The sequence below is a fragment of the Homarus americanus genome, unplaced genomic scaffold, assembly GCF_018991925.1.
Source record: "Homarus americanus isolate GMGI-L3 unplaced genomic scaffold, GMGI_Hamer_2.0 scaffold19318, whole genome shotgun sequence".
NCBI classification, from domain to species: Eukaryota; Metazoa; Arthropoda; class Malacostraca; order Decapoda; family Nephropidae; genus Homarus; species Homarus americanus.
The window spans coordinates 7,423,756-7,450,270 of record NW_024732238.1 but is presented as its reverse complement, the minus strand read 5'-3'; the positions used below and the strand labels follow the sequence as shown (position 1 = coordinate 7,450,270).

At 42.9% G+C, this 26,515-nt stretch overlaps 1 protein-coding gene across 3 annotated transcripts in view; it reads right to left on the bottom strand.

The window, feature by feature from the left end:
• The window catches only part of LOC121868428 (PP2C-like domain-containing protein CG9801), a 72,011-nt gene extending 46,000 nt beyond the window's left edge, over positions 1–26,011 (bottom strand). For all 3 annotated transcript variants that reach the window (XM_042369066.1, XM_042369067.1, XM_042369068.1), the window contains exon 1: positions 25,735–26,011. In XM_042369066.1, the coding sequence (XP_042225000.1) occupies positions 25,735–25,889 (155 nt within the window). In that variant the 5' untranslated portion in view covers positions 25,890–26,011. The remainder of the gene's footprint in view (positions 1–25,734) is intronic.
• Between the last annotated feature and the right edge of the window lie 504 nt (positions 26,012–26,515).

Genomic DNA, 26,515 nt, shown 5'->3' with positions numbered 1-26,515 from the left:
AGAGAGAGAGAGAGAGAGAGTTTCTGAGGCGCCTGTCTAAAGTTTTAGTTAACCCTTTGAGGACGACGATTGAAGTATGTACTGTATATTATTATTATTATTATCATCATTACTGCTGTCTTTGTTCAATAATAATAATAATAACAACAATAATAAAAACAACAATAAAACAACAATAATAATAACAAAAACAATAACAAAAACAACAATAACAAAATAACAACAATAACAGCACCACCACCACCACCACCACCACCGCTCTCCTTGCTGACGGGGATGAAATAGCCTGAAGGTGTCTGAAGTGAAATATTACCCTGGGGGCCTGTGTGATGTATCTCCCATGCTGGTGGGGAGGTGCTGGTGGGGAGGTGCTGGTGATGTGCAGATGCTGATGGGGAGGTGGTGCTTTAGCAGTAGTCTATGAGTTACACTGCCGACATACACAGAAACCCCTCCCCGCCCCCACTACACCCCTCCTCTCCCCCCTCCTCTCCCCCCCACCACACCCCTCCTCTCCCCACCACACCCCTCCTCCCCCCCACCACACCCCTCCCCCCCCACCCCACCCTCCCTCCCACACCACACCCTCCCCTACCACACCCTCCCCACACCACACCTCCCCACACCACACCCCTCCACCACACCCCCTCCTCTCCCTCACACACACCCCCTCCTCTCCCCACCACACCCCTCCTCTCCCCACACCCCTCCCCTCCTCTCCCCCCATCTCCGTGGACGAGCGAGGCACCTTAGATTAATTACGTAAAACACCCTTCGCTATTTTTTTCTTTCGCTAACTTTGAACGAGACACACATCACGCTCCCAGGCAGACACACACCACCACCAAGCTGTCCACCTCACTCTGGTAACAATCTCTTTACCTTATTAGTTGAAGAAAGTTATAGGCCTACATTAATTTATCACGTTACCAATTAGGCCTATGGAAATATTTCACGTTTGAATGTTTTAGAGATCAGATTCCATGGCCTGGATTTTTCACCCCTCGAGTGTGATGATTTAAACCCTTGAGTATGATGACTTAAGCCCTTGAGTAAGATGACTTAACCCTTTGAGTACGATGACTTTACCCTTTGTACGATGACTTAACTCCTGGAGTATGGCGTTGTCATATTCAATGGGTTAAATCATCTAACCAAAAGGATTAATCATTCGTAAATAAATAAAAAAAATTAAAATTAAAGATTAATAATTTATTGCTAACAATCCAGGATAAACCGATAACAACAGGGAAATGGTGGGGGAAAATGGCGTCCAAAGTGATCTGAGACTTATCTCTACTAGGGAAAAATTTTGTATACTGTCTTTGGAGGGTCTTGGAGGGGTCTTGGAGGGTCTTGGGAGGGTTTTGGATGGGTCTTAGGGGGTCTTGGAGGGGTCTTAGGGGGTCTTGGAAGGTCTTGAAGGGGTCTTGGAAGATCTTGGGGGTTTTGAAGGGTCTTGGGGGTTTTGGTGGTCTTGGGGGGCTTGGGGGTCTTAGAAGCCGTTGGAAGATCTTGGAGGGTTGTGAGGTTAGAGCTGCTCAGAGGCACGTCAATACACACACACACACACCGGGCGCACCACAACCTGCCTGACGTAGGCCATCTCGCTGCTGCTGCTCCCTCACCACCTCCTCCTCCTCTTCCCCGTCCCTACTATTCCTACTACTGCCACTACTATTGCTGCTACTTCTACTACTATTGTTACTATTGCTACTACTACTATTGCTATTACTGCTGCTACAATGCTAAACGGAAATCTTCCTCTCCATCACAACACACACACACACACACACACACACACACACACACACACACACACAGCCATCTCCCTAAGCTGTAGCGCCAAGATTAGACCGAGAAACAATTAATTCAAACCAAGTCTTTAGTATAAAACTACAGGTGTTCAGGTAACAAGTTATTAAAATTCTCGAAGCACCGTAGCGTAAGCGAGAGAGAGAGAGAGAGAGAGACTACAAAATCAAAGGGTATATATAATTATTCTCAACCATAACTTAATCTAACACCAAATGAACGTACAGTATCTAGTTAAGAATCCCATTACAACCCTGTCCGGTGCTAAGTGAATGCATCTAGTTAAGACCCAAGAAACACAACATAACTCAAAACATTACTCCTGGATCATCTATGTTTAATATTCGTAAGTTATTTTCACCTTCAAAAACCACTTAGCAATCTCACGGTATAAATTACGAATGTTATTCTCACGGACTTTTGAGAATCGAGAGCCAAGGAGATGTGTTGTATCTCCAGCATCGTATTGTACAAGAGCCGACACCAGCGTCTTCATTATATATGTAAACAAATGACCTGCAGCTGGTGCCTCATCAGAGTGGGGGGGGAGTGATGGAGGTAAGAGGGTTAGGAAGAGGAGAAGGGGAGAGGGAGAATAAGGGAGAGGGAGAAGAGGTGATGGAGGTAAGAGGGTTGGAGGAGAATAAGGGAGAGGGTGATGGAGGGAAAGAGAGGAGGGAGGAGAGTGAGAATAAGGGAGAGGGAGGAAGAGGGTGATGGAGGTAAGAGGGTTAGGAAGAGGGAGAAGGGAGAGGAGAATAAGGGAGAGGGAGGAAGAGGGGTGATGGAGGTGAGGGTTAGGAAGAGGAGAAGGGAGAGGAGAATAAGGAGAGGGGAGGAAGAGGGTGATGGAGGTAAGAGGGTTAGGAAGAGGGAGAAGGGAGAGAGAGGAGAGTGAGGGGAATGGGGAGAGGGAAAGGAATTGAGAGGAGGGAAGTGAGATGAAAGTGAAAGGAGTTATGTAAGTGGGAAAAATTGAAACACACACACACACACACACCACCATCTGTAAATACCATCTGAAACCCTAACTAACCACACCATCTGTCATTTATATTTAAGGCAACAAAATTACCAGTGTGTGTGTGTGTGTGTGTGTGTGTGTGTGTGTGTGTGTGTGTGTGTGTGTGTGTGTGTGTGTGTGTGTGTGTGTGTTTAAGGGGTCTACCATTACCATTTAAAGTTGTCTGTCTGTTTATCTGTCAGTCTCATATCATGTTAATTGTTGTATAAGCACCTCTCTCTCTCTCTCTCTCTCTCTCTCTCTCTCTCTCTCTCTCTCTTTCTTCTTCTCTATCTATCTATCTGTCTGTCTCTTATTCTGTCTCTCTGTCTGTCTGTCTGTCTCTCTCTCTGTCTGTCTGTCTCTACTCTGTTTATCTGTCTGTCTCTATTCTTTCTGTCTGTCTGTCTCTCATTCTGTCTGTCTCTTTATCTCTGTTTATCTGTCTGTCTCTCTCATTCTGTCTGTCTGTCTGTCTGTCTCTCTCTCTGTCTGTCTCTGTCTGTCTGTAATAAGTGTCCTTCACAATCTTACCGACCTAGTGATCGCACGTCCGACTCCCCTGGTAATAAGAACAGCTTCGGTATATTCCTCTATGAGACAGATAAAGCAGACGAACAGACAGACAGAGAGAGAGAGAGAGAGAGAGAGAGAGAGAGAGAGAGAGAGAGAAGAGACAAGACCAAGACCAAGACGGAAAGTATCGGAATGGATTAAAAAAAACAAAAAAAAACAGTGAATGATGGCGTGCGGCGTCTCGTGTGTCACTGGCAGGTAAACATTCATCCATCAAGCGTTCGTATAGATCCACTGGCTAGTATTTACGTTCGTAGTAATCGTTTCTAAATGTTTTATATACTGTGTGTGTGTGTGTGTGTGTGTGTGTGTGTGTGTGTGTGTGTGTGTGTGTGTGTGTTGGAGGACTTGAGAGAGAGAGAGAGAGAGAGAGAGGGAGGAAGGAGGAGATAATTGAAGGTGTCAATAATCGAGGTCTAGGGAGAGGAGGGAGGACAGAGGGAGGGAGAAGAGGAGGAAGAGATGGGGTGAAGAAGAGAGAAGAGGAGAGAAAAGGTACAGAGAATAGGGTCGATAATGGATCTTACCCCGTGTGTGTGTGTGTGTGTGTGAGTGTGTGTGTGTGTGTGTGTGTGTGTGTGTGTGTGTGTGTGGGTGGGGCGGAGGACACTGCAGGACATGCTACCCCCTGCCTGTCTAACCTCACCCTCCTGTCTGTCTGTCTGTCTGCTTACCTAACCCCCTCCTGTCTGTCTGTCTGCTTACCTATACCCCTCCTGTCTGTCTGTCTGCTTGCCTAACACCCTCCTGTCTGTCTGTTTGCCTAACCTTACCCCTCCTGTCTGTCTGTCTGCTTGCCTAACACCCCTCTGTCTGTCTGTCTGTCTGCTTGCCTAACCTTACCCCTCTGTCTGTCTGTCTGTCTGCTTGCCTAACCTTACCCCTCCTGTCTGTCTGTCTGTCTGCTTGCCTAACCTTACCCCTCCCTGTCTGTTGCTTGCCTAACCTTACCCTCCTGTTCTGTCTGTCTGCTTGCCTAACCTTACCCTCCTGTCTGTCTGTCTGCTTGCCTAATCCCCTCCTGTCTGTCTGTCCTTGCCCTCCCCTCCTGTCTGTCTGTCTGCTTGCCTAACCTTACCCCTCCTGTCTGTCTGTCTGTCTGCTTGCCCTAACCTTACCCCTCCTGTCTGTCTGTCTGTCTGCTTGCCTAACCTTACCCCTCCTGTCTGTCTGTCTGTCTGCTTGTAACCTTACCCCTCTTCTGTCTGTCTGTCTTGCTACCTTCCCTCCTGTCTGTCTGTCTGCTTGCCTAACCTTACCCCTCCTGTCTGTCTGTCTGCTTGCCTAACCTTACCTCCTGTCTGTCTGTCTGCTTGCCTAACCTTACCCCCTCCTGTCTGTCTGTCTGTCTGCTTGCCTAACCTTACCCCTCCTGTCTGTCTGTCTGTCTGCTTGCCTAACCTTACCCCTCCTGTCTGTCTTCTGCTTGCTTAACCTTACCCCTCCTGTCTGTCTGTCTGTCTGCTTGCCTAACCTTACCCCTCCTGTCTGTCTGTCTGCTTGCTTCTTACCCTTACCCCTCCTGTCTGTCTGTCTGCTTGCCTAACCTTACCCTCCTGTCTGTCTGTCTGCTTGCCTAACCTTACCCCTCCCTGTCTGTCTGTCTGCTTGCCTAACCTTACCCCTCCTGTCTGTCTGTCTGTCTGCTTGCCCTAACCTTACCCCTCCTGTCTGTCTGTCTGTCTTGCTTGCCTAACCTTACCCCTCCTGTCTGTCTGTCTGCTTGCCTAACCTTACCCCCCCGTCTGTCTGTCTGTCTGCTTGTAACCTTACCCCTCCTGTCTGTCTGTCTGCTTGCCCTACCCCTCCTGTCTGTCTGTCTGCTTGCCTAACCTTACCCCTGTTGTCTTTTACCCTCCTGTCTGTCTGTCTGCTTTAACCTTACCCCCTTTGTCTGTTGCCCTCCTGTCTGTCTGTCTGTCTGCTTGCCTAACTCTACCCCCCTCCTGTCTGTCTGTCTGCTTGCCTAACCTCACCCCTCCTGTCTGTCTGTCTGCTTGCTTAACCTTACCCTCCTGTCTGTCTGTCTGCTTGCTTACCTTACCCCTCCTGTCTGTCTGTCTGCTTGCTTACCTAACCTTACCCTCCTGTCTGTCTGTCTGCTTGCTTAACGTCACTGACAGACAGAGAAAGACAAAATAAATTCCTCTCGTTAGTTCATTGAGAACATTAAATCTCATTGGTTGCTCACATATTGGGTCTAAACTGTGATTGGTTGCTCACAGATCGGATCTTAACTGTGATTGGTTGCTCACGTATCGGATCTTAACTGTGATTGGTGATTCCTTCTCGGACCTTAACTGCAATGATTGGTGGTTCCTTCTCGAATCTTAACTGTGATTGGTGGTTCCTTCTCGAATCTTAACTGTGATTGGTGGTTCCTTCGAATTTAATTGATTGGTGGTTCCTTCTCGAATCTAACTGTGATTGGTGGTTCCTTCTCGAATCTTAACTGTGATTGGTGGTTCACGTATGACCTTAACCTTATTGATCCGGGACAACAACACGACGCGACTGTCTGTACCGAGTGTCTTGATGGCCCACTTGCACGACGACTGGGGGGAGGGGGGAGGGGAGAGACGGAGGGGGGAGGGAGGAAGGAAAGAGGGAGAAAAGAACAGGAATATGAGTCAGAAATAGAGAATGAATGAATGTCAGAAAAGGACGGAGAGGAAAAGAGGAAAGGAAAGAGAGGTAAGGTGGGGGAGAGAACCACCATCCCCCGCAACAAGCACCACCACCACCACCACCTCCCTCCCTAGACCCCCCGCTAATAAGATTATTTCCCCATAACACCTTCTCCTTAAAACCCCCTCTCACCTCCCTTCAACGACGTAGTGACTCCTGATGGGGTCTTGAACGAGGGACCCAACAGGACCACCCATCAACTAGGAAAAAGACCCACTCTGGAGGTGTTCTTCCTCCTCCTCTTCTTCCCGGTGATGATGATGATGATGAGGCAAGATGAAGAAGACATTGTTGAAGGCTGAATACTTCTTCGTCGCCGTCTAAGTAACAGTAAGAACTTTTACACACACACACACACACACACACACACACACACACACACACACACACACACACACACGGGCCACATATACACAAGCGAATTCCATTACACCTTTAGCAAATTACCGAACGCGAAGTAATAGAATTTATTTGGAAATTGTCACTGGTGTATTAATCTAAATATTGGACTCCAGGCTGTGATAGTTCCATGAATACACTCAAGAGGTGACCAGCGGGCGTGTAGAGAGGTTCAGAGTGTATTATTAGGTTTCATTTACCTATGTATAATCTACATATCCACGCATACAGGATATATATTTAGCATATTATACTTATTTATACATACAAGACACATATATGTAAACAAATACAATATATACATGCATACATTCTCCAAATCACACACACATACATACACATACCCCATACATACATACACATACATACGCAAATACATCACTTACATGCATTCAAAACACACACACACACACACACACACACACACACCACTACAAGTGTCTCCTCGTCACTCGACCTCCATCCAGGTAAGAATTCAAGAAGGGGGAAAAAAAAGGTCAATTAATTCCCTCCCGGCAATACCTGACATATATAGACGTGGTTCGGAAGGCTTCACAATTTTCCCCTGCTGGATTTTTTCCTGTTAAATAAGGGGATATAGGGGAAAAAACATACCGCTACGTCCACTAATCTTCTGTCAAGGTAAATAGTCTCTCTCACACACTCTCTCTGTATCTCTTTTTTCCACACACACTAACACACCTCCTCACCACCACACACTAGCACGACACACTTTTCCCTCTTAAGCCCCGCCGTGTTGGTGTGTGGGGGCTGCAAGTCGGCTACAGGCTGTTGCTGCGGTTTGAGCGAGATTGGTTGAAGGATTCCCCACTATAACGAGGTCGTGTGTGTGTGTGTGTGTGTGTGTGTGTGTGTGTGTGTGTAAGTGTGTGTGTAAGTGTGTGTGTGTGTGTGTGTGGCTAACATGAGGCCTTTCTGTCTGTGGAGGGTTAGCCTGGTGTATGTGCGTGTATGTATGTATGGTATATGTACGTAGGCCTATGTGTACCTTGGAGGACTAGCCTGAGGTAGGTGTTTAAGTGTTTGTGTCTGTCTGTCTGTCTATCTGTGTTTGTATATCTGTCTGTTTGTCTGTCTACTTGTGTCTGCATGTCTGTCTCTCCAGTGACAGGTACAGGTAATCAAGGCCACATTAACAGAAGTAGCCACCTGGAGGGGTTCTCACAGCCTGATCCAGACAATTTACAGGTGCAATAACAACACCCAAAGAATAACATATAAAACCTAATGCAGTAATTACACCTCGTAGCGACATAATAACAATACCTACTTGTTGAGATTAAGGGTAATAACAACAACAACAATAATAACAACAACAACAATAATAATAATAATAATAATAATAATAATAATAATAATAATAATAATAATAATAATAATAATAAACTAACATCACATAATATTGACAGGAAACCAATCCCCCATCCACCCATCCCCTATCCTCCCCCACCATCCTCCCCACCACCCCCACCCAGCCACATCTGCTAACGACAGCTTTTGACACTCGCAGACAGCAGGAGTGGCAGCAGGTGTCAGCACTAGGGTGGGTCCTGCCTACAACAGCCCATCTACCTGTTCATTAAGTTGACTCCTTTCTCACTCTGGTCTGGGGTGTTCAGGGGGTGGTTCAGGGGGTGATTCAGTGGGTATGGTACAAAATTCAAGAAAGGGAGGGATTTTGGTTTGTCAGATATGGTAAACAAAAGAATAAAAAGTGATGAGAAACTAGTAAAACAACAAGTGGACACACACACACACACACACACACACACACACACACACACACACACACACACACACACACACACTTCTCTGTTTCTGTGTTACTGTGATCATCTTGAGACAACTTTGCCAGGGACGATTAGGACGCGCGTCCAAGGAATTAAAACAAAATAACTTCGCGCGCTTCAGGAACGAATTTAAAAGCGTCGCGGATTTTATTTGATATGTAGATTATCTCCGTGTACAGGAAACAAAGTAACGTTGTGTTATCTCCGTGTACTTAGCGATAAGAGGTGTAAGAAATCATACCGATAGCGCCACCTCTCGTTCGCACACACGCGCCATGGCCCATAAACAAACGTACCTACAATGTTAAACAAATTACCACGGACACGAGATCGCTTACAAAACAAAAAACAAAACAGAAAACACGCACGCGAATATAACATGGTATATTTATCCAGAAATATACGTTTATATAACTCGAAATTAATATATTTTTGTATCTGCCATTTTTTACAGGTTTTTAATAGACTACTGTTTAATAATAATGATAATAGTAATATTATAATTTGTAAATAGCGTAAACTGGGGATTTAATGCGGCTTCTGTTTAATTAGTTTATAATGGACAGTTGCGTGGTGTGGGCCGGATAATTATTGTCGTTATAGGATCTGGGTTGAGTTGTTATAGACGCGATGGGAATAGATTTCGTTTACGTATTGCTATAATGTGGTTAGATTGTGCTTACTGTCATGTTATTACTTCGACTATTACAACGAATATGTGTATGTATGTGTATTTGTGTATTTGTTGTATGCGTGTGTATGTACAGTATATAGGTATGTGTGGATATGTGTATGTATGTATGTATAAATTTGTGTGTGTGTGTGTGTAAAACTTGGAGACTACACCTTGATATTTATGGCACTGTCAGCACATATAGGAACATCCTTGGCCCTCGTGGTTCATCCTGTACAACCCGGATATACTGTATATATACCGTACTGACAAATAGACAAACAGACGAAAGGAAATACATTATCTGTTCCATGGCGGATGATGGCGTTACGTGTTGACTATTTCCTCTCCAATGACACCTGAGGCGGAAGAGGGGGGGATGAACACAGCACAGCACAGCACAGCACCACTCAATCTTGCACACCCAGGTCATATATACACATCCCCAGTACAGCATTAGTTAGATCATACACATTTCAGCACAGTACTATACACACCCTAGCACAGCACTAGGTAGGTCAAACACATCTCACCACAGCACTAGGTAGGTCAGACACATCACAGCACAGCACTAGGTAGGTCAGACACATCCCAGCACAGCACTAGGTCAGGAGTACAGGAGGTAGCGGCTACACTCACCACCACTCGCTGTACTGGACACACACACACACACACACACACACACACACACACACACACACACACACACACACACACACACACACACCTGATCAATACAAGATTAATGGTGACAGTAACGGTAAGGAAGAATGTTGTTAAAAAATTATACTATATCATTATGTGGATGTTGAATGTTGATTGAATATCGTACTTACACTGTTGTCATGTTAAAGCTGAATGTTAAAGAGTATCCAATGTTACGGTCGTGATATTACATAATATTAAAGAGTACAATGTTAAAAGTGTCACGGTAGTATGTTGTGTCATAACCCCGGCCTCAGTACCCCCCACCCTCCTACACCACCACCACCACCACTACACACCCCGCCTGAAGTTCCACCCCCGCTGTCTGCCACACAAGGGGTCGCCACAGCTCAGTTCTACCACACTATCCACTAACTGTTACCTGTATCCTCCTGTGTTTTGTTATACCTGTGTCTAATTAACTCAACGACAGGCCTTCCGTCCTGACTGATAAGATTGTTTACGTGTAAGGGATATTTGATGTGTTTTTCCCAGTCAATAATTTTGTTTTTATTATTATCACACTTGTCTGTTTATTAATTTTTCAGAACTAATCTTTTTCCGTCTGCGTGTCCGTCTAAACGTTCTCCCGTGTGTGTGTGTGTGTGTGTGTGTGTGTGTTATACGTCTGTCCACAAACACTCTACAACAAAGTATATAATCAAACTCGATATAATAGACGGTCGGGGGACGGTCGGTGGACGGTATGGGACGGTCGGGCTAGTCGGGCGGGTGAACTTGGCTACCTTTACCGTATAACCTTGCTGGTAAAGGCCTCTTGTGTTGACGGTGTCGGGCTGCCACGTTGAGGAACCGGATTTGACTTGACTGGGTAAGGAAGTCGCTGGTGGAGTCTCTGTCTGTCTGCATGAGCACGCACCCCAAGCTTAGCCTATGAAGGTCAGGTGGGATGTGTTGTGGTGCTGGTGGTAGGCTGTCTGTCTCTCTCTGTCTGTTGTGGTAGCAAGAAGACTCTCTCTCTCTCTCTCTCTCTCTCTCTCTCTCTCTCTCTCTACCTGGATCTATTCATCATGACAAGAAGCACCACAAAGACAGACCCTAAATAAACACGACAGCAGAATAACAGAAAGAATTAAAAAAAACTTGTACAGAAAATATATATAACGAAAGAAATATGAACCCACATACAGACAAAGACACACACACACACACACACACACACACACACACACACACACACACACACACAGAAAAAGACACACACACACACGCGCCAATATAATGATACCACGTTGATAAGTCTTGCGTATCCTTATCAAAACGTCACGGCTTTACGCTGGTATTTCTGACGTATCCTTAATTAAAATTCCACGGGTGTACGCATGATATAGTTTCGGCGTAAACCAGGTGTAGGAACACTCTTGGGTTGGAGAGACACGTGCGTATGAATGGAAGGAAGCGTATCAAAATATCACCTTCACTCACCCCCTCTCCTACCTCCCTCCCACCGTGTTATAATATGCAGTGGAGCTGAGAGAGAGAGAGAGATTAAAGACTCGGCCGATGGTGTATGTATTACGTAGTGAATAGCAGGATGTGCCAGAGACCAAGGCTGATGAAGCAGGAGAGAGGGGAGGGTGAGGAGGAGAGGTGTGAGGAGGAGAGGGGGAGGAAGAGTTGGGAAGAAGAGGAGTAAGAGGGAGGGTGAGAGAAAGGAGGGGGTGAGAGGGAGGAAAAGAGACTATGGACGTGAGGGGGGGAGATAAGAAGAGATTAAAGGATATAAGGAGAGGATAGAAGGGAGAGAAGAAGAGATAATAGAAGACAGAAGAGAACGAATGAAAAGTGAGGGGGAAGAGTGAGAATGGGTGGGAAATGGAAGGAGGGAGAAGGAGTGAGAGGAGCAGAGAGAGGACGGAGAGGGTGAGGGGTGAGAGTGGGAAGAGGGGAGGTGTAGGCAGGGGTGGGGAGGGGAGGGGTCAGCCCAGCAATGGAAAGGTGTGCCCAGAACAAGCCTCAGCCAAGCGTGCAGGAAGATGCAATGGATGAGAGCACAAAGGTGAAGTTAGGTTAAGCTTAGGTAGGTTTGGGTAAGCTTGAGTAGGGTAAGCTTGGGTAGGTTTGGGTAAGCTTGAGTAGGTTTGTGTAGGTTAAACTTGGATAGGTGAGGTTAAGCTGGGCAGGTTAAGCTTGTAGGTTAGGAAAGACACACGAGATAAAAGAACATGCCTGGTCAACGCCTGTCTACGTCTTGTGTATACACTAAACAAGATCAATTAAAACAAACAAACACACACACACACACACACACACACACACACACACACACACACACAACATGAGAGCCTGGTGAGAAGAACCGGGAGGTGTGAGGGAAGACAGGTGGTGAGTTGGACCAGGTAGGAGAGGGAGGAGGGAGGGGGGAGGAAGAGGGGTGGAGGGGAGGAAAGGCACAATCATCATCTGGAGCAGCAAGGAGGACCCATCAACTGAAGCAAGAAGAAGAAGAAGAAGGAAGAAGGAAGAAGAAGAAGAAGAAGAGATGAAGAAGAAGAAGAAGAAGAAGAAGAAGAAGAAGAAGAGATGAAGAAGAAGAAGAAGAAGAAGAAGAAGAAGAAGAGATGAAGAAGATGAAGAAGAAGAAGAAGAAGAAGAAGAAGAAGAGATGAAGAAGAAGAAGAAGAAGAAGAAGAAGAAGAAGAAGAAGAAGAAGAAGAGATGAAGAAGAAGAAGAAGAAGAAGAAGAAGAAGAAGAAGAAGAGATGAAGAAGAAGAAGAAGAAGAAGAAGAAGAAGAAGAAAGAAATGAAGAAGAAGAAGAAAAGAAGAAGAAGAAGAAGAAGAAGAGATGAAGAAGATGAAGAAGAAGAAGAAGAAGAAAAAGAAAGGAAGAAGAAGAAAAGAAAGAAGAAGAAAAAGAAGAAGAAGAAGAAGAAGAAAGAAATAGATGAAGGAAAGAAGATAAAGAAGAAGAAGAAGAAGAAGAAGAAGAAGAAAAGAAGAGATGAAGAGAAAAAAGAAGAAGAAGAAGAAGAAGAAGAAGAAGAAATAAAGAAAGAAATAGGATGAAGAAGAAGGAAGAAGAGATGGGAAGAAGAAGAAGAAGAAGAAAGAAAGAAAGAGATGAAGAAGAAGAAGAAGAAGAAGAAGAAGAAAAGGAAGAAGAAGAAGAAGAAGAAGAGATGAAGAAGAAGAAGAAGAAGAAGAAGAAGAAGAAGAGATGAAGAAGAAGAAGAAGAAGAAGAAAGAAGAAGAAGAAGAGATGAAGAAGATGAAGAAGAAGAAGAAGAAGAAGAAGAAGAAGAAGAGAAGAAGAGATGAAGAAGAAGAAGAAGAAGAAGAAGAAGAAGAAGAAGAAGAGATGGAAGAAGAAGAAGAAGAAGAAGAAGAAGAGATGAAGAAGATGAAGAAGAAGAAGAAGAAGAAGAAGAAGAAGAAGAAGAAGAAGAGATGAGAAGAAGAAGAAGAAGAAGAAGAAGAAGAAGAAGAAGAAGAAGAAGAAGAGATGAAGAAGAAGAAGAAGAAGAAGAAGAAGAAGAAGAGATGAAGAAGAAGAAGAAGAAGAAGAAGAAGAAGAAGAAGAAGAGATGAAGAAGATGAAGAAGAAGAAGAAGAAGAAGAAGAAGAAGAAGAAGAAGAAGAAGAAGAGATGAAGAAGAAGAAGAAGAAGAAGAAGAAGAAGAAGAGATGAAGAAGAAGAAGAGAAGAAGAAGAGAATAAACCATCAGCTGAAGCAACAAGATGAGCAGATGAAAGAGGGAATGAAAGAGGTCTGCCAGGTGGTGGACGCGGGCGGGCGGGCGGGCGGGCGGGCGGGCACACACACACACACACACACACACACACACACACACACACACACACACACACACACACTTCCTGCCCGTGACCCTCAACCATGAAGGACGTCGACCTGAAAACACTACCACACCACCCCAACCATCCACACCGACCATCCACACCATGCATCCACTCCAGCCACCCTCACCACCCATGGACCATCCACATCACCACTCCAACCATCCACAACAAATCCTCTGAAATACCACTATGACCCATCACACCATCCTAACGACCTTGTAGCTACCACCACCACCACCACTACTACCACAACTACCAGTCTTACCTACCATACCTGAGAACCTAATAGAACCACTAATATTATGTATATACCATCTCAGCAACTCATATCTTCACACGATAAGCCAAGACCACTCGTCCACTACCATCATCACTACCATGACCTAATAACATTAATATAATCATTAACCAACCTTTAAAAGCCTACCATACAACTTTACATCACAGCCATACCATGTCACCACTACCTGCTACCATACATTACCCCTACCACCATACACTATCACCTACCGCCATCATCTACTACCATACACTATCACCTACCACCATACACCGTCACCACAACAGAAAAAAAATTACTGTCTTTGTTCCACGTGACCAACAACCAGTAAACACAAGCTATGACGTAATTCAAGGTTGTGGTCACCAAAGAGAGGTCATGCAAGGTCACTCACAGCACAAATAATGTAACCCTGGAAGAGGCCTTTACTCCCACGAGAATAGTTTAATATTTTTTTTTTACCGCGTTAGCTATTCTTACCCGAGATCTTAACCAGGGGATTATTCTTACTAAATGCTCGAGAATTTAAACATCCCGGACTTATGATTTATGACCCAAAGAGATACGATTCCCCGCCAATGTGTCTGGAGAATGATCGCTTACACACACAACACAAACACACAACAGTATCATCCTTTTCCTCCTCCTAGCCTTTAACCACAGATGAACGAATTAGCCCTAAACCAATCAATGCTTCTTAGTCGACCTTAAGACACACTAAGCCTCCGTGTCTGTAGATCAACGATAAAGCACATTATCCCCATAGCAGCCAGCACCACACAGCCTAGTGACCTACTTTACAAGCCTAGCCTAACGTAATTATTTCATGCGTTGAGATTTTGTCCGTAGGTTTTGCCAGTTGAGAGAGAGAGATGGGGAGGGGGGGTACTACAATAAACAACCCGGGTGATCAAGGCCAGGTGTGAGGGCGGGGGAGGAGGAGGAGGCCGTGATCGCTTGATTCACTTCAACACGTCCCTACTCGCCACCACCAACCTCCGCTCTTGTGGTTTCTACTGTAAGTGCTCCAACAACTGCCGGGATTATAAACAGTTCAATAAAAATTCTTGGTTTTTACAGCAGATTTGTTTTTTAAATCAAGAGATACTGTTTTTTAACGTTGTTTTTCGATCTAAATACTAGTAGGCTATATATAATAAAAGTCTCAAGTCTATTCACCACCGTTCGCCGACTTGCCAAGACACGTATCTCTTGAATAACGGGTTCTGTTGATGTTATGTGTATGATGTAAGCTGATTGAAGTGTATCTGTGCTTCAGCGGTCAGGGAGGGTCTTGAAACACCGTCCACTAGGCCCTAGCATTATAACACTACAGACGATAACTTCTGAAAACTAGAAATGGAATTTGAACAATGTTAAAAAAATTACCTCGGACATGAAGCCTTCTCGCTCCGTTCCTCCCCCAAGTTGAATACTCGCTTATACAGTATTTCACTTTTACTGCCCCACATTTCAACATTTTCTGTCCTTTCTTGAGCTTCTTGTGTCCGCTTTTAAATTTATATTGCTTGTTACATTTTCATAACCTTCTACATGCAGGTGTTTTGTGTGAAATGAAAGGATTTATTATTATTATTATTATTATTTTACTGCTCCTTAGGGTATCTTAAAAGAACTCTCATCGGATAAGTCTTTTTAGCTATTACCCATCTTATCATACTTCTTACAAGATATAATTAATAATATCGAGCCTAATCATTTTATCAGTCATACTTGTTTAATCTCTATTATCTCAATTTATCCTTTATGACTCACTCGGCCATTTGGGAGAGAGAGAGAGAGAGAGAGAGAGAGGGGCTCTTAATCAGCTGCTGGTCAAATAGGGCTCTGTCGTATGAGGAGGCCTCAAACCTAATGGGCCCACAGGATTAAAACCCGGTTCTAATAGGAACTAATTTTAAAGGGGTCCAATTCTAATAAGTCTTTCATCCTATTGGGTAGGTTAGATTAGATTAAGTTGGGTCAGGGTTATGTTAGATTAGGTTAGGTTAAGTCAGGATAGGTCAGATTTGATTAGGCTACGTCAGGATAGGTAAGGTTCAACTAGGTTATGTCAGATTAGATTAGGTCAAGGTACGTTAGGGTAGGTTAGATTAGGTTAGGTTAAGTTAGGTCAGGGTAGGTTAGATTAGGTTAGGTTAAGTTAGGTCAGGTTAGGTTAGGTCATGATGGTGCCTATTAAACAAGGGCCCAAGTGACCTGAAACTTCTATATTGACGTCATTTGGCCCACCGATATATGGCCTTGATCTTAGCCCAATTGTGAGCCAACTTTAATCATTTCACTCCGGCCAGTTACCCTCTGCACGTTCAAAGTTTCCGCGAAATTGGCTCAGGTGGGTCGTGGTGAGGACTGGTGAGGATTATGGGTGTCAGGTTTAGGACCGGGCTGAACCACACACACATACACACACACTGAACAGCTACGTCGTGTGCATCAACTCTAGTCTACAAGAGGAACAATGTTGGAGAAGTACCACGAAGGGAGGGATGGAGGGAGCGTTTGCCTTATTTATTACTTCCACGAACAATCCACAAACAATCAGACCTTATCCAACTCAAGGTAACCAAAACTAACCCAAACAAAGCTACCTACAGCTTGTCTAACGCTTTCTTTTTAAATTAATCAATAAATCGATGGTTTTGGGGGGCACTGTTCTATGTATTCCTCAAACATGGGCTAATTTGCACTCCGCCTAACCTAGTGCAATCCAGCCCTGGGTGTGCCTCTTCTCTCTCTCTTCTCAGCCAACGCCCACAACACTCTTGTTCTCCACCCGTCTCACGAAGCTAATAATTAAGATGATAATAGCAATGAAAATAATAATAACAATAATGGAGACGTGAAGTGGTAGTGTGGAAGAAATTCACTAACACACCGTAAATAAAATGCTGAAATTCTGTAACAAGTTTTCTTATTTTTTCATGGTATCTGTATTAATATTTTAGTTCACATCATTTACCATATATTGTGTACGTTAAGTAGCTGAGTAGTTTTAAGGTAAGCTCAAGTTCATACCAGTATATAGTGTTATAATACCAAGTTTATAATACTGTCAATATGGGAATCCTCACAAAAGAACTCAATAACTAAAGCTGTACTTATACTTATTAAATAAAGCATCTGAATTACAATCTGATCCTTTAACTCAGACACTAAGTCAAATCTAACCCAATATAACCTAACCTAACGGGCCCCTCCTCACCCCTGCATGCTTCCCACGCGTCACTATCAACTCACTATTTTATCACCATGCTGGACACAATCACTCCGTCCTTTCTGGTGCATATAGAAACTAGTGACGAAATCTAGTTGTTGTTTTTTTCCGAGTCGTTTCAAGTGTGTTGAGTGAAAATGTCTATTGAGGAACTATTCTCAAGAGTAACGGGATTTAGTTATTGGGTTTTTTTCAGATGCAACTGTATTGGGGAGGCACTTGTTCGGGATCATATGAAGATCTTCCCCCCCAAAGTATCCAACTGAAGATCCTCCCCCCCCAGGCTAGATCATATGAAGATCCTCCCCCAAAGTATCCAACTGGAAGATCCTCCCCCCAGGCTAGATCATATGAAGATCCTCCCCCCCCAAGTAGGTTTGGGGGGGAGGTTAGGTTAGGTTTGGTTAGGTTAGGTTAGGCTAGGGTGGATCTTCAGATGAGCGCGACTGGGCTTGATCATATGAAGATCCTCCCCCCCCAGGGATCATAGTGAAGATCCTCCCCAAGTAGGTTTGGGGAGGATCTTCATATGATCCCTTGTTCGTAGTATGTCAACATGGTGAATGCATTTCCTACTTGATCACAGTTTTCTTACCTTTATCACGAAAACCGGAGTGTAATGAACAAATCAGGCTCTTGAAACTATGTCAAATATGTAAGAACACATAAATTTCACGATACCAGACCTGTGGTTAGGTTAAGTTCTATTTTACTGGCTCGCCGTCTGCTCTCAAAACTGGCAATGCCATCTTTGTTCGTGGTATATTCTCAACATTAAATAATTTGTATGGAAGGGGGAGTAATGCGCCCGTAGATGACGTCGCTGGTGCCGTGATAAACGACTAGGAACACGGCCAGTCTTTCATGGTACGTACACTTACATCAGAGGCAAGATGACACTACTAAGACTACCTGCTTGTTCCAGAAATAGACGCGAGAGGGCGGGGGAGGTAAGAATCGTTCTACCCTGTCGCAGCAAAACCTACAAAAAAAAATTACGAGGACAGTGTTGTTTTTGTTAGGGTATAATGCAAGTGAAACTGTTATATAAGTAATGTTAAGGAGAACAGTTAGTAGAGCTAAGTGCCTGTGCGGTCATGTCTTCCTGATGTGCGCCAAGGTTAGCCAGACATATGCAGGTGGTGAGCCTGGTCAGGGGTCTGGGCACGTGAAGCAACATGTTGAAGAAGTACCACAAACATGATCTTTAAACTATTTGTTTTCAGACGACAAGAACCCAACTTCAGCAATTAAATCCTACCCTAAGAAAATGTAACCTAACCTAACGAAACGACAGTAGTTTTGGTTAGGATAAGGTTAGGTTTAGTTAATCCGTGGCATTAGTTTTCAAAATAAATAAGTCATCTTGCCGACCTCATGCCTGACACGTCACGTCATTACTGTACATTCTGGTCACTTCTCGATTTCCGCCAAGGTTAAAGAGGCGTATGCAGGTGGCATAGACTTCCTTGCAGGTGGTGAGTTTACCGAGGCCGCAGGCGCGCCAAGATGCTGCTGCGGATGGTGCGTCATTGTGGCCAACCAAACTGCGGTTCTCCCTTATGAACGGTGAGTTTATTCTGACTTGTAGTGGTCCAACGATTCTTCTGTTTTAACGACGGACAAACGAAAATCGACCGCATAAAAAGATACATATCAGAGTTGAAGGGAGATCACTAACCATCACTAACTTCTTTTTTTTTTCAATATTTATGGCTTTAAGATATGAAGATTTAATAACAACAAATACTAACCGATTTCAATCACTACATCACTCGGTCAACAATGCCGATTTTGAGACAATGACCATCCATAAATAGAATAACGTTCATTTTAAGTCATGCGAATTGTAAATATGTAATATTAAACACAGTACATAAAAACTGGCTGTAAATATAACAAACCATAAATGTAACCTACTCTAAGTTAACCTTTTACCGGCAGACTAATTAATTACGCTTAAAGTTAATTTGCATTCCCCGTAGTGCCATTATAAAACGCGTATATAAGATAATCCCCATAACATTTCAGACTGGCACCGTTTAATATTTCTAGTTGTCACATTTAAGGATCTTATGAGATAGTATATACATCAAGATCGTTATCAAAATTAAAGCTGATATCACAAGGCTTGATATGACAATTAAAGTCGGTGTTCTATCTCAGTGTTACAATCGTCCAGGTCGTCAGGTAGAAACAAGAACGGACAGCATCGTGTTGGTGGTGGTGATGGTGGTACATGTTTCACCGTGGCAATGTTTGGCTCGTGTTGTGCGGGAGGACAGCCTGTATTTTAGAGCAGCTGCGTGTGGTTTCTGTGAGAGGGATGGGACCAGAAGCTGTGGTAGTCATATCTATTTAATAAAATCGAAATGTGTTCGTGGTGGGTGTTCGTGATGCGAGAATTTTCGTAACCCACGCGTTTTCGAGATTGTTATACTGTATTTTCGTAATCGTATCGAGATTATTGTGGTAACGTTAAATCATCTTAAGAGAGAAAAGTTAAGCATTTTAAGCAGGATTTCTAAAACACCTCAACCTCATGATGGCAAAATCCGGAATTTCTGAAATGCGCCGCACGATTTCCGGAATCGCACCCAAGGAGGAGGTGGACCAAGCACCTAGCAATGAATCACCAGGAATTGTAACTCCCTTTCAAGTTGCACGGTAATGTTAGCCTTGAGGTGCGGTTCGTTGACGTGTGTATTTGGGTGTGTGGCGGTGAACCATTACTGGTAATTTTGTTCAACGGCTGTTTACTGCGGCCAGGCGGAACAAGTGTGTTACTGGGTGAACATTGCTTGTATTTTTTACTTCTTTCTCAGCAACACCCTTAACGATTTGGCTTGACCTTCATTATTATTATTAGTAATATACTGTAGTAGTGGTATTAATAATACTATTAGTGTTACTGTATTTTTCATATTGTTATTATAAATTATATTATTACTATTATTCTTAGTATTATAATTCAACATTATTAGTATTATTGAACAAGTAAATTTTCAATAAATAACCATAATTTTATCATCATAATTATTACTATTATTATTATTCATATACCTGAGTGTTACAGTCCTCAACAAACAGAAGATATATATCGTACAGTATAGGCGTGTGTGTGTGCTGTGGAAGCATACAAGACTCAGATTATGATGTTGCAAATATCTCCTATTATTTGTAAATCAATGTGAACACATGCTTGGTGATGCTTCAGGTTCATGGGACTCACAAGGTCATATGAATGTTAGTGTGCTTGGAGGTGAGACATGCATATTAATATCCCCGCTGTGCTTCGACGGCCAGACAAGCAAAGAAAGTCCAGCAACGATGAAAAATATATAAATCCGTATCCCCCCCCCCCCATTTCGAAACTCATATTAATATTAAAAATCTACCTGTTTTGTGTTCAGATTTTTATTAGATGCATGAATTGATTCTGGGCCACGTTTTCTCATTCAGTCAACGTTAATATAGCCACACCACCTGAAAAAGCTTCCCTCGCGTACAAAATAACATCCATCAGTCAGATTAGGAAAGTCGGGTAGCGTATTGGGGTGACTAAACTAGAACACTTCACCATAGCTGTATAAATGGTGTTGGTGAAACTGTTGTCGGTAACTCTCGCCTTCTACAGTACCAGGAAATTCAGTCGTGCAGATTCATCACAGTGAAATGTGTGAGGTTAGCTGATACACACACACACACACACACACACACACACACACACACACACACACACACACTAGAGTCGCATAATAAGAACGAGAAAAAAAATAAGGGCCAAATTAATGTCATACAATATAAAAACAAAAAAAACACGAAGCTAAAATACAAAACGGGAGATACACCGAAGACATTGGATAAGCAAATCTGACGAAATAAAAACAATGTAATTTTCACCCATCGGTATAGCAATGTTTGTTTTTAGGGTCGAAGCTGCAACATTGCTCTGAGCATTGCCGGGGGGACGCGTGTTGCCAGGTTTCATAGCGAGAAATATGATGATGTGGTTTGAGGTTAGACATCTTTCTGACAACCATGTGAGATACCCTGGGTAACTGTCTCTCCCTCTCACACACATTTCAGAAATCTGGCTTAACTCGTTCGATTTTTCGCCACAAAAATAACTGATTAAACCATCCCTACTATGATAGAGACACAGTAAGTGATTACATGAAACAAATTTTGAGTTGTGAATGAATCCAAACAGACACACAAGATAAGCCCGACGCAGAGACACATGTGTGGGTACAAACTCGAGTGCAGGGGGGTGGTGTAGAGCCAAGACCACCAAGGGCGTATCCAAAAGTTTTCACACTGATGGGGCGTCGGGGAGGAAAGGGTGTCTCACTGGTATATTTATTTACTCTGGGTATACACTTACTTCCTCACAACCAGCCTTCAATAGATATAAACAACTGAGTCACTGGGAATTTAAAAATCATGGGAAATTTATTAAAGAATATTCGTTCAAAAGGGAGAAGGGGGCCTAGCCTTCGCCGGGTGCTCCCCCTCCCTCCTCTTAATCCCCCGTTGACCACAGACGTCTGGAAAAAAAGAGAGAATTGTCGCAGGCAGACACAGGTGGGGAGCAGGAAATTGAGGTGCGGCTATGAAGAGGCAGAAATACCAGGTAGATGGGAGGTGGGGAGGGGAGGTGTGAGAGAGGGAAGTGTGGAAGAGAGAAGCAGGGAAGAGGAGGGGCAGGGGATGAGTGTGGAGGAAGGATGTGTGGAGTGCGGAGACAGGAAGGGAGAGGCGTGAAGGAGGGGAGGGGGGGGGGGACAGAGGCAGGTGTAGTGTCACAGTAGCCTGGTGCTCGAGTGCTCCACTTGTAACTCTCTCCTGTTGATCCTCGTCCAAGTGGTCTATTGAGATCAAACAGCAAAATATACACAACACAACCTATATTTGTTTATAGTCGCAAGAGATTCGCATATATATATATATATATATATATATATATATATATATATATATATATATATATATATATATATATATATATATATATATTGTGTGTGTGTTAAAACACTTGAGTAAACTTAATACATTTCAAGGTTTCCTTCTGGTATAAACAAAACCCTGTAAGTCACAAGCACCAAAACCCATTAGCCTAGCCAGAGTGGATGATGAATAAACAACCTAAAACCAAGAGTGGAATCGAACCCAAGACCTCGCACAGAGGAGCCCCGTAACTCACATGGCTGTTACACATTTATATTTTTAGCGCTTTGCCAGAGTAATGCGCATTTTCCTTCGTGTGTCGCCTTAGCCTGTATGAGCCGAAATGTTCCGAAACACTACTTCATCTAGTTATGAACACCGAGTAATGCAATCATCCTGCTACAAAACTAAATCTCTCAAAAAAGTATACACAATTAACATCCTCCACAACTTACCCACTGTATCAAACAGGTGTGTTTTCTTCCATAAACATAGCGAGAAGAAAATAAATCACCTACAAGTACAAAAGTCTTCCAGTAACATGTTTCAACAGTGGTTAAATTTTTTTGTTCGTTCCTCTGTACGTGATGTTTTGACTGGTTCTTTAAACACAAAACTAAACTTATATTCCATGGTGTCCGTGGCAGTACACTTCCCTCCAGTCGACTTCAAATACTAATTTCGTCGGCGTGATGTTAAACTTCTGCTCTCCCATAACACATGCTGTATCAAACTACAGTAAATAAAAACAGTAATATGTAATATAATGGGTTAAAAATAGAATATGAAATATAAGAAGCCACTGTCTGTAATTCACAACTTAACACAGTGTTTGTTTTTTCGCCGTTGATCTTATTTACCATGGTTAAAACGTCTCAGAAGACTTACAATAAAAGACTAAGCAAATAAGAGCTCAGTGAACTAAGAATAATATATATACAAGACAGTAAAGCTATTGCCAAAGCAAAGAAAAAAATAAGCGAGATGTTTCACACGCCAAAAAAAATTGCACCTGCTAAAACAAAGTGTTGCCAGATACAGGTTTCACAATTTTCATCTCAACTGCCTAAGCTTTCACTGGACTGATAACAAACACCAAAAAAGTCATTCACTCGTTTAGACCTAAAATTTTACAATACAAATCATCAGAATCAACTCTCACTTCTAGAATTTCCAGAACATGTGCTTACAACGATGCAGGCAGGTGCGTTCTGTGTGAGCTGAGCAACATTCAATTTCCTCTTGACTAAGCATAAGAACTAGATGAGCTAGTGACAGTTCATTGGCTACCATTAACCTTCTTGGCTGTATTCCCAATGTACCGAGAGGAGACTGAATACTTTTTAGACGGTACAAAGTTAGATTTAAAAGTGTGTCGGAAGGGAGGGGAAGACTAGGCTATCTGTTTTTAAGTCACGTCGCATCCCCCCTCCCCCGTGATGCTGGAAAATGATCACCAACCTTCAATCAGTCTATATTGTCTCCTTTATGGGAATTCAGACTTAAACCTTGGCTGACAGGCTTTCTCCCTCTCTCTCTCTAAAATCTTGGCTGCAAAAGCTGGTTGGTTGAAGAAAATTATCTCTTCAATCAGTCGCTATTGTCTCTTTTATGAGAATTTAAAGCAAAATTCGGGCCAGATGGGGAGAAACTGACACTAAAAATCCCTCACTTTTACTATCGCTACACTATTTCCTCCCACCTCTCTAGAATAGAGTATTAGTAGTACTCAAGACACATTAACCTCACTAATGGGTTTTCGGATTACGCGCTTATTAGCTCCTCCCCCAACTCCTTATTTCATCTTACGATTAACCACCCTTAAACTAATCTACCCGACCATTATTTAAGCTAACTGACCAGGTAGCGTAAGGGTGTTTTACTCCTCAGGTGAGAAATAAGCTGGGGAGCGAATCTTCAGTTTGGTCGTGACTTAGCATATAACTGACTCTCTCTACTGATCCCATCCATGGAGATTTTAACATAATAACTTTTCCTCGGAGCCATATACAATATTAGAATACCAAGTACGCTTAATACATTTATATAATTCAATTTGTATTTCCTGTATTTATCACACTGTGGAACAACACTACGTAAACCTAGTGGTATAGGAAACAGAAATCGAACCTGGCCCGAAATAGCAACCATATATTTGCTCTTTCCAACAAAACTTTTCACTACAACAACGTCAGAATTCCATGGTATTTTCAGTCTGTTGTTACTATCTATAGCTTTTGTTATTGTTTCAAGAAGTGTTTGCCATCGTGTCTAATATACTAAGATAAACAATAACCTAACTGAAATTCAGGATAAAATATGATAATGGTTAGTAAATATTACACGACCACAACAACCTGAAAAACACGGCTCTTGTCTTTCTCAATTTAAGCTTATTTCACGTTGAGATTAACCATCCTAATGCGAACCTATCCGTCCCCTCCCCAGTTACCCATAGGCTGTTCAATCATCGGGTAAAATAAGGTGGCGTGTTACTCTTCAGTGTTCCATTTAAACCAATAAATTAAAACAAATTTACTGTAAATAAATTATGATAAACACCCAGTCACTACTACACCATTTGTTTCTTGGCTTCGTAATAACAGTAACGTTGCCATGGTCTGTCGTGATAAACAAGTTTGATGCGAAAATATGTTCCTTATGATCAAACAACTGCCAGAGAATGGATTTCCAAAGACTCACTGAAACGTTTGTTATTTCAATGCATAGAAAGTAAATCCAAGCGAATCTGAGTTAATACTTCACGTTGATGACCCTTGTGTAATGATGGTTAGGTCAGGTTAGGTCGGGTTGGTTCTGCTGGTGTCCTTCAATGATTTTTCAACATTTTCACCCGGCTTCTCCAATTTATTTGCATTCTATACATTATAAAACATTTTAGGTGTCATCCCCGTGGGAAAAAATATACCCGCGAGCCCTACTTTTTATTAAATAGGGTAATTCTCGCTGATTTACCTTGTGTCTATAAATAGATTATCTAGTTGAATGCCGTACTAAAGAATACACTAAAAATCATTAAGGTTACTGTGATAATCAAAGCACAGTTCGCGGAATACTGTATCACGGTAACATCATGTAAATTACAGTCTACATAAGGAAGGTGGAGTGGCTACAGCAGGTACTGTACGCCAATTCAGGTACAGTAACTGTAATCTTTGAGCTATTAAGTATATGTCGGGTCGGATGCATAGCATGGCCGTAAGATGGGTGTGGTACAGTGGCACAGCTGACGACGGTACATGTCAAAACCAGAATATAAACAAGTTAACAATGTGGGCGTGGTGTCGTAACCAGCCTGCGGGGGCGCTGCAAAAGACCAACACACTATAGAACAGAGGACAGGCAACATTTTTTTTTAATTCTGAGAGACGGTACAACAGGTCTCAGAACCTCGGTACAGGAGGGCAGAGAAGGTGTGGTACAGTGAACCAGTTTTACTCCTTCAGGTAGTACACACCCACCTCCACATACACCCGTTTAGAATTACTTCTGCCTGCACTCACAGGTACAAAACACCCCACTTGGAGTCAACACACACCCACTTAGAACCACTTCACCCCACAACAGTCTTACTCAAAATACAGGTATAGGATCACCCACTTAAATGCCACACACACACACACATGCCCACTTCCAACCATTCCTCCCACGAGTGCGCTCACAACACAGGTACACAGCCAGTGTTTGTTTACCATATCCCCCTGCAGGTGTTTTTGAATGAACACGTTGTAGTAGCTGTTTAATTACTACTCACCCTTGTAAATATTTATGAATGAAGGTGTCAGGTCGAGGGATGGTCGTTTGTTGTTGGTCGCCGCCAAGACCCCCTGACCCACCAGGCTGCGAGATCTGCCGAATTAGACCCACAAATTTCTTCTTTAACGACGGTCCTGTACTATTGCGACTCATCTTGGTCGATTTATGCGAAATTAAGCCGGCGATACTCGAAAGAAAGTATGATAATCAGTTCAATCTGACAGATCTCATTGTCTTGGCAGGGAAAATATTTTACGTCTCACTCACACCGAATTCTGATCTCAACTGTTTTGATTATGGTGAGATGCTGCCTTTACTTCTTCCTCATTGAAGTTGTCGTACTAATCAACTTTATCCACTGCATCCATATGAACTTTTGAAGTCTCAATGTAATCGTACTTATTCATCTCTTATACTTTATTTTACATGTTACCTTATACAATGTTTATTTATTTTAAGACTTTTGACCAAACTAGGTGGTTAAGTCATACACCCGCCAGAGAAGTTATCAGACGATTGGCCGAGTTATACAGCTCAGTCAGTGTTCCGCCTGCGCCAGGTGGACCCGTTTTCTATTCTAAAGGTGATGTTGGGAGGAACTACTCCAGTTACGAATGCATGTCGTCTAAAGATGTTTTGTTTCTGAAACAAACACCGCTCCGCTACTTGAGCAATTTTCAAGTAAACTTATTTTTTTTATTAAGGATGTATGCAGAGAAGCATACAATATTCAATTACCCCTATGCTTATACGTCTCGTAATCCTTCTAACAAAAACTT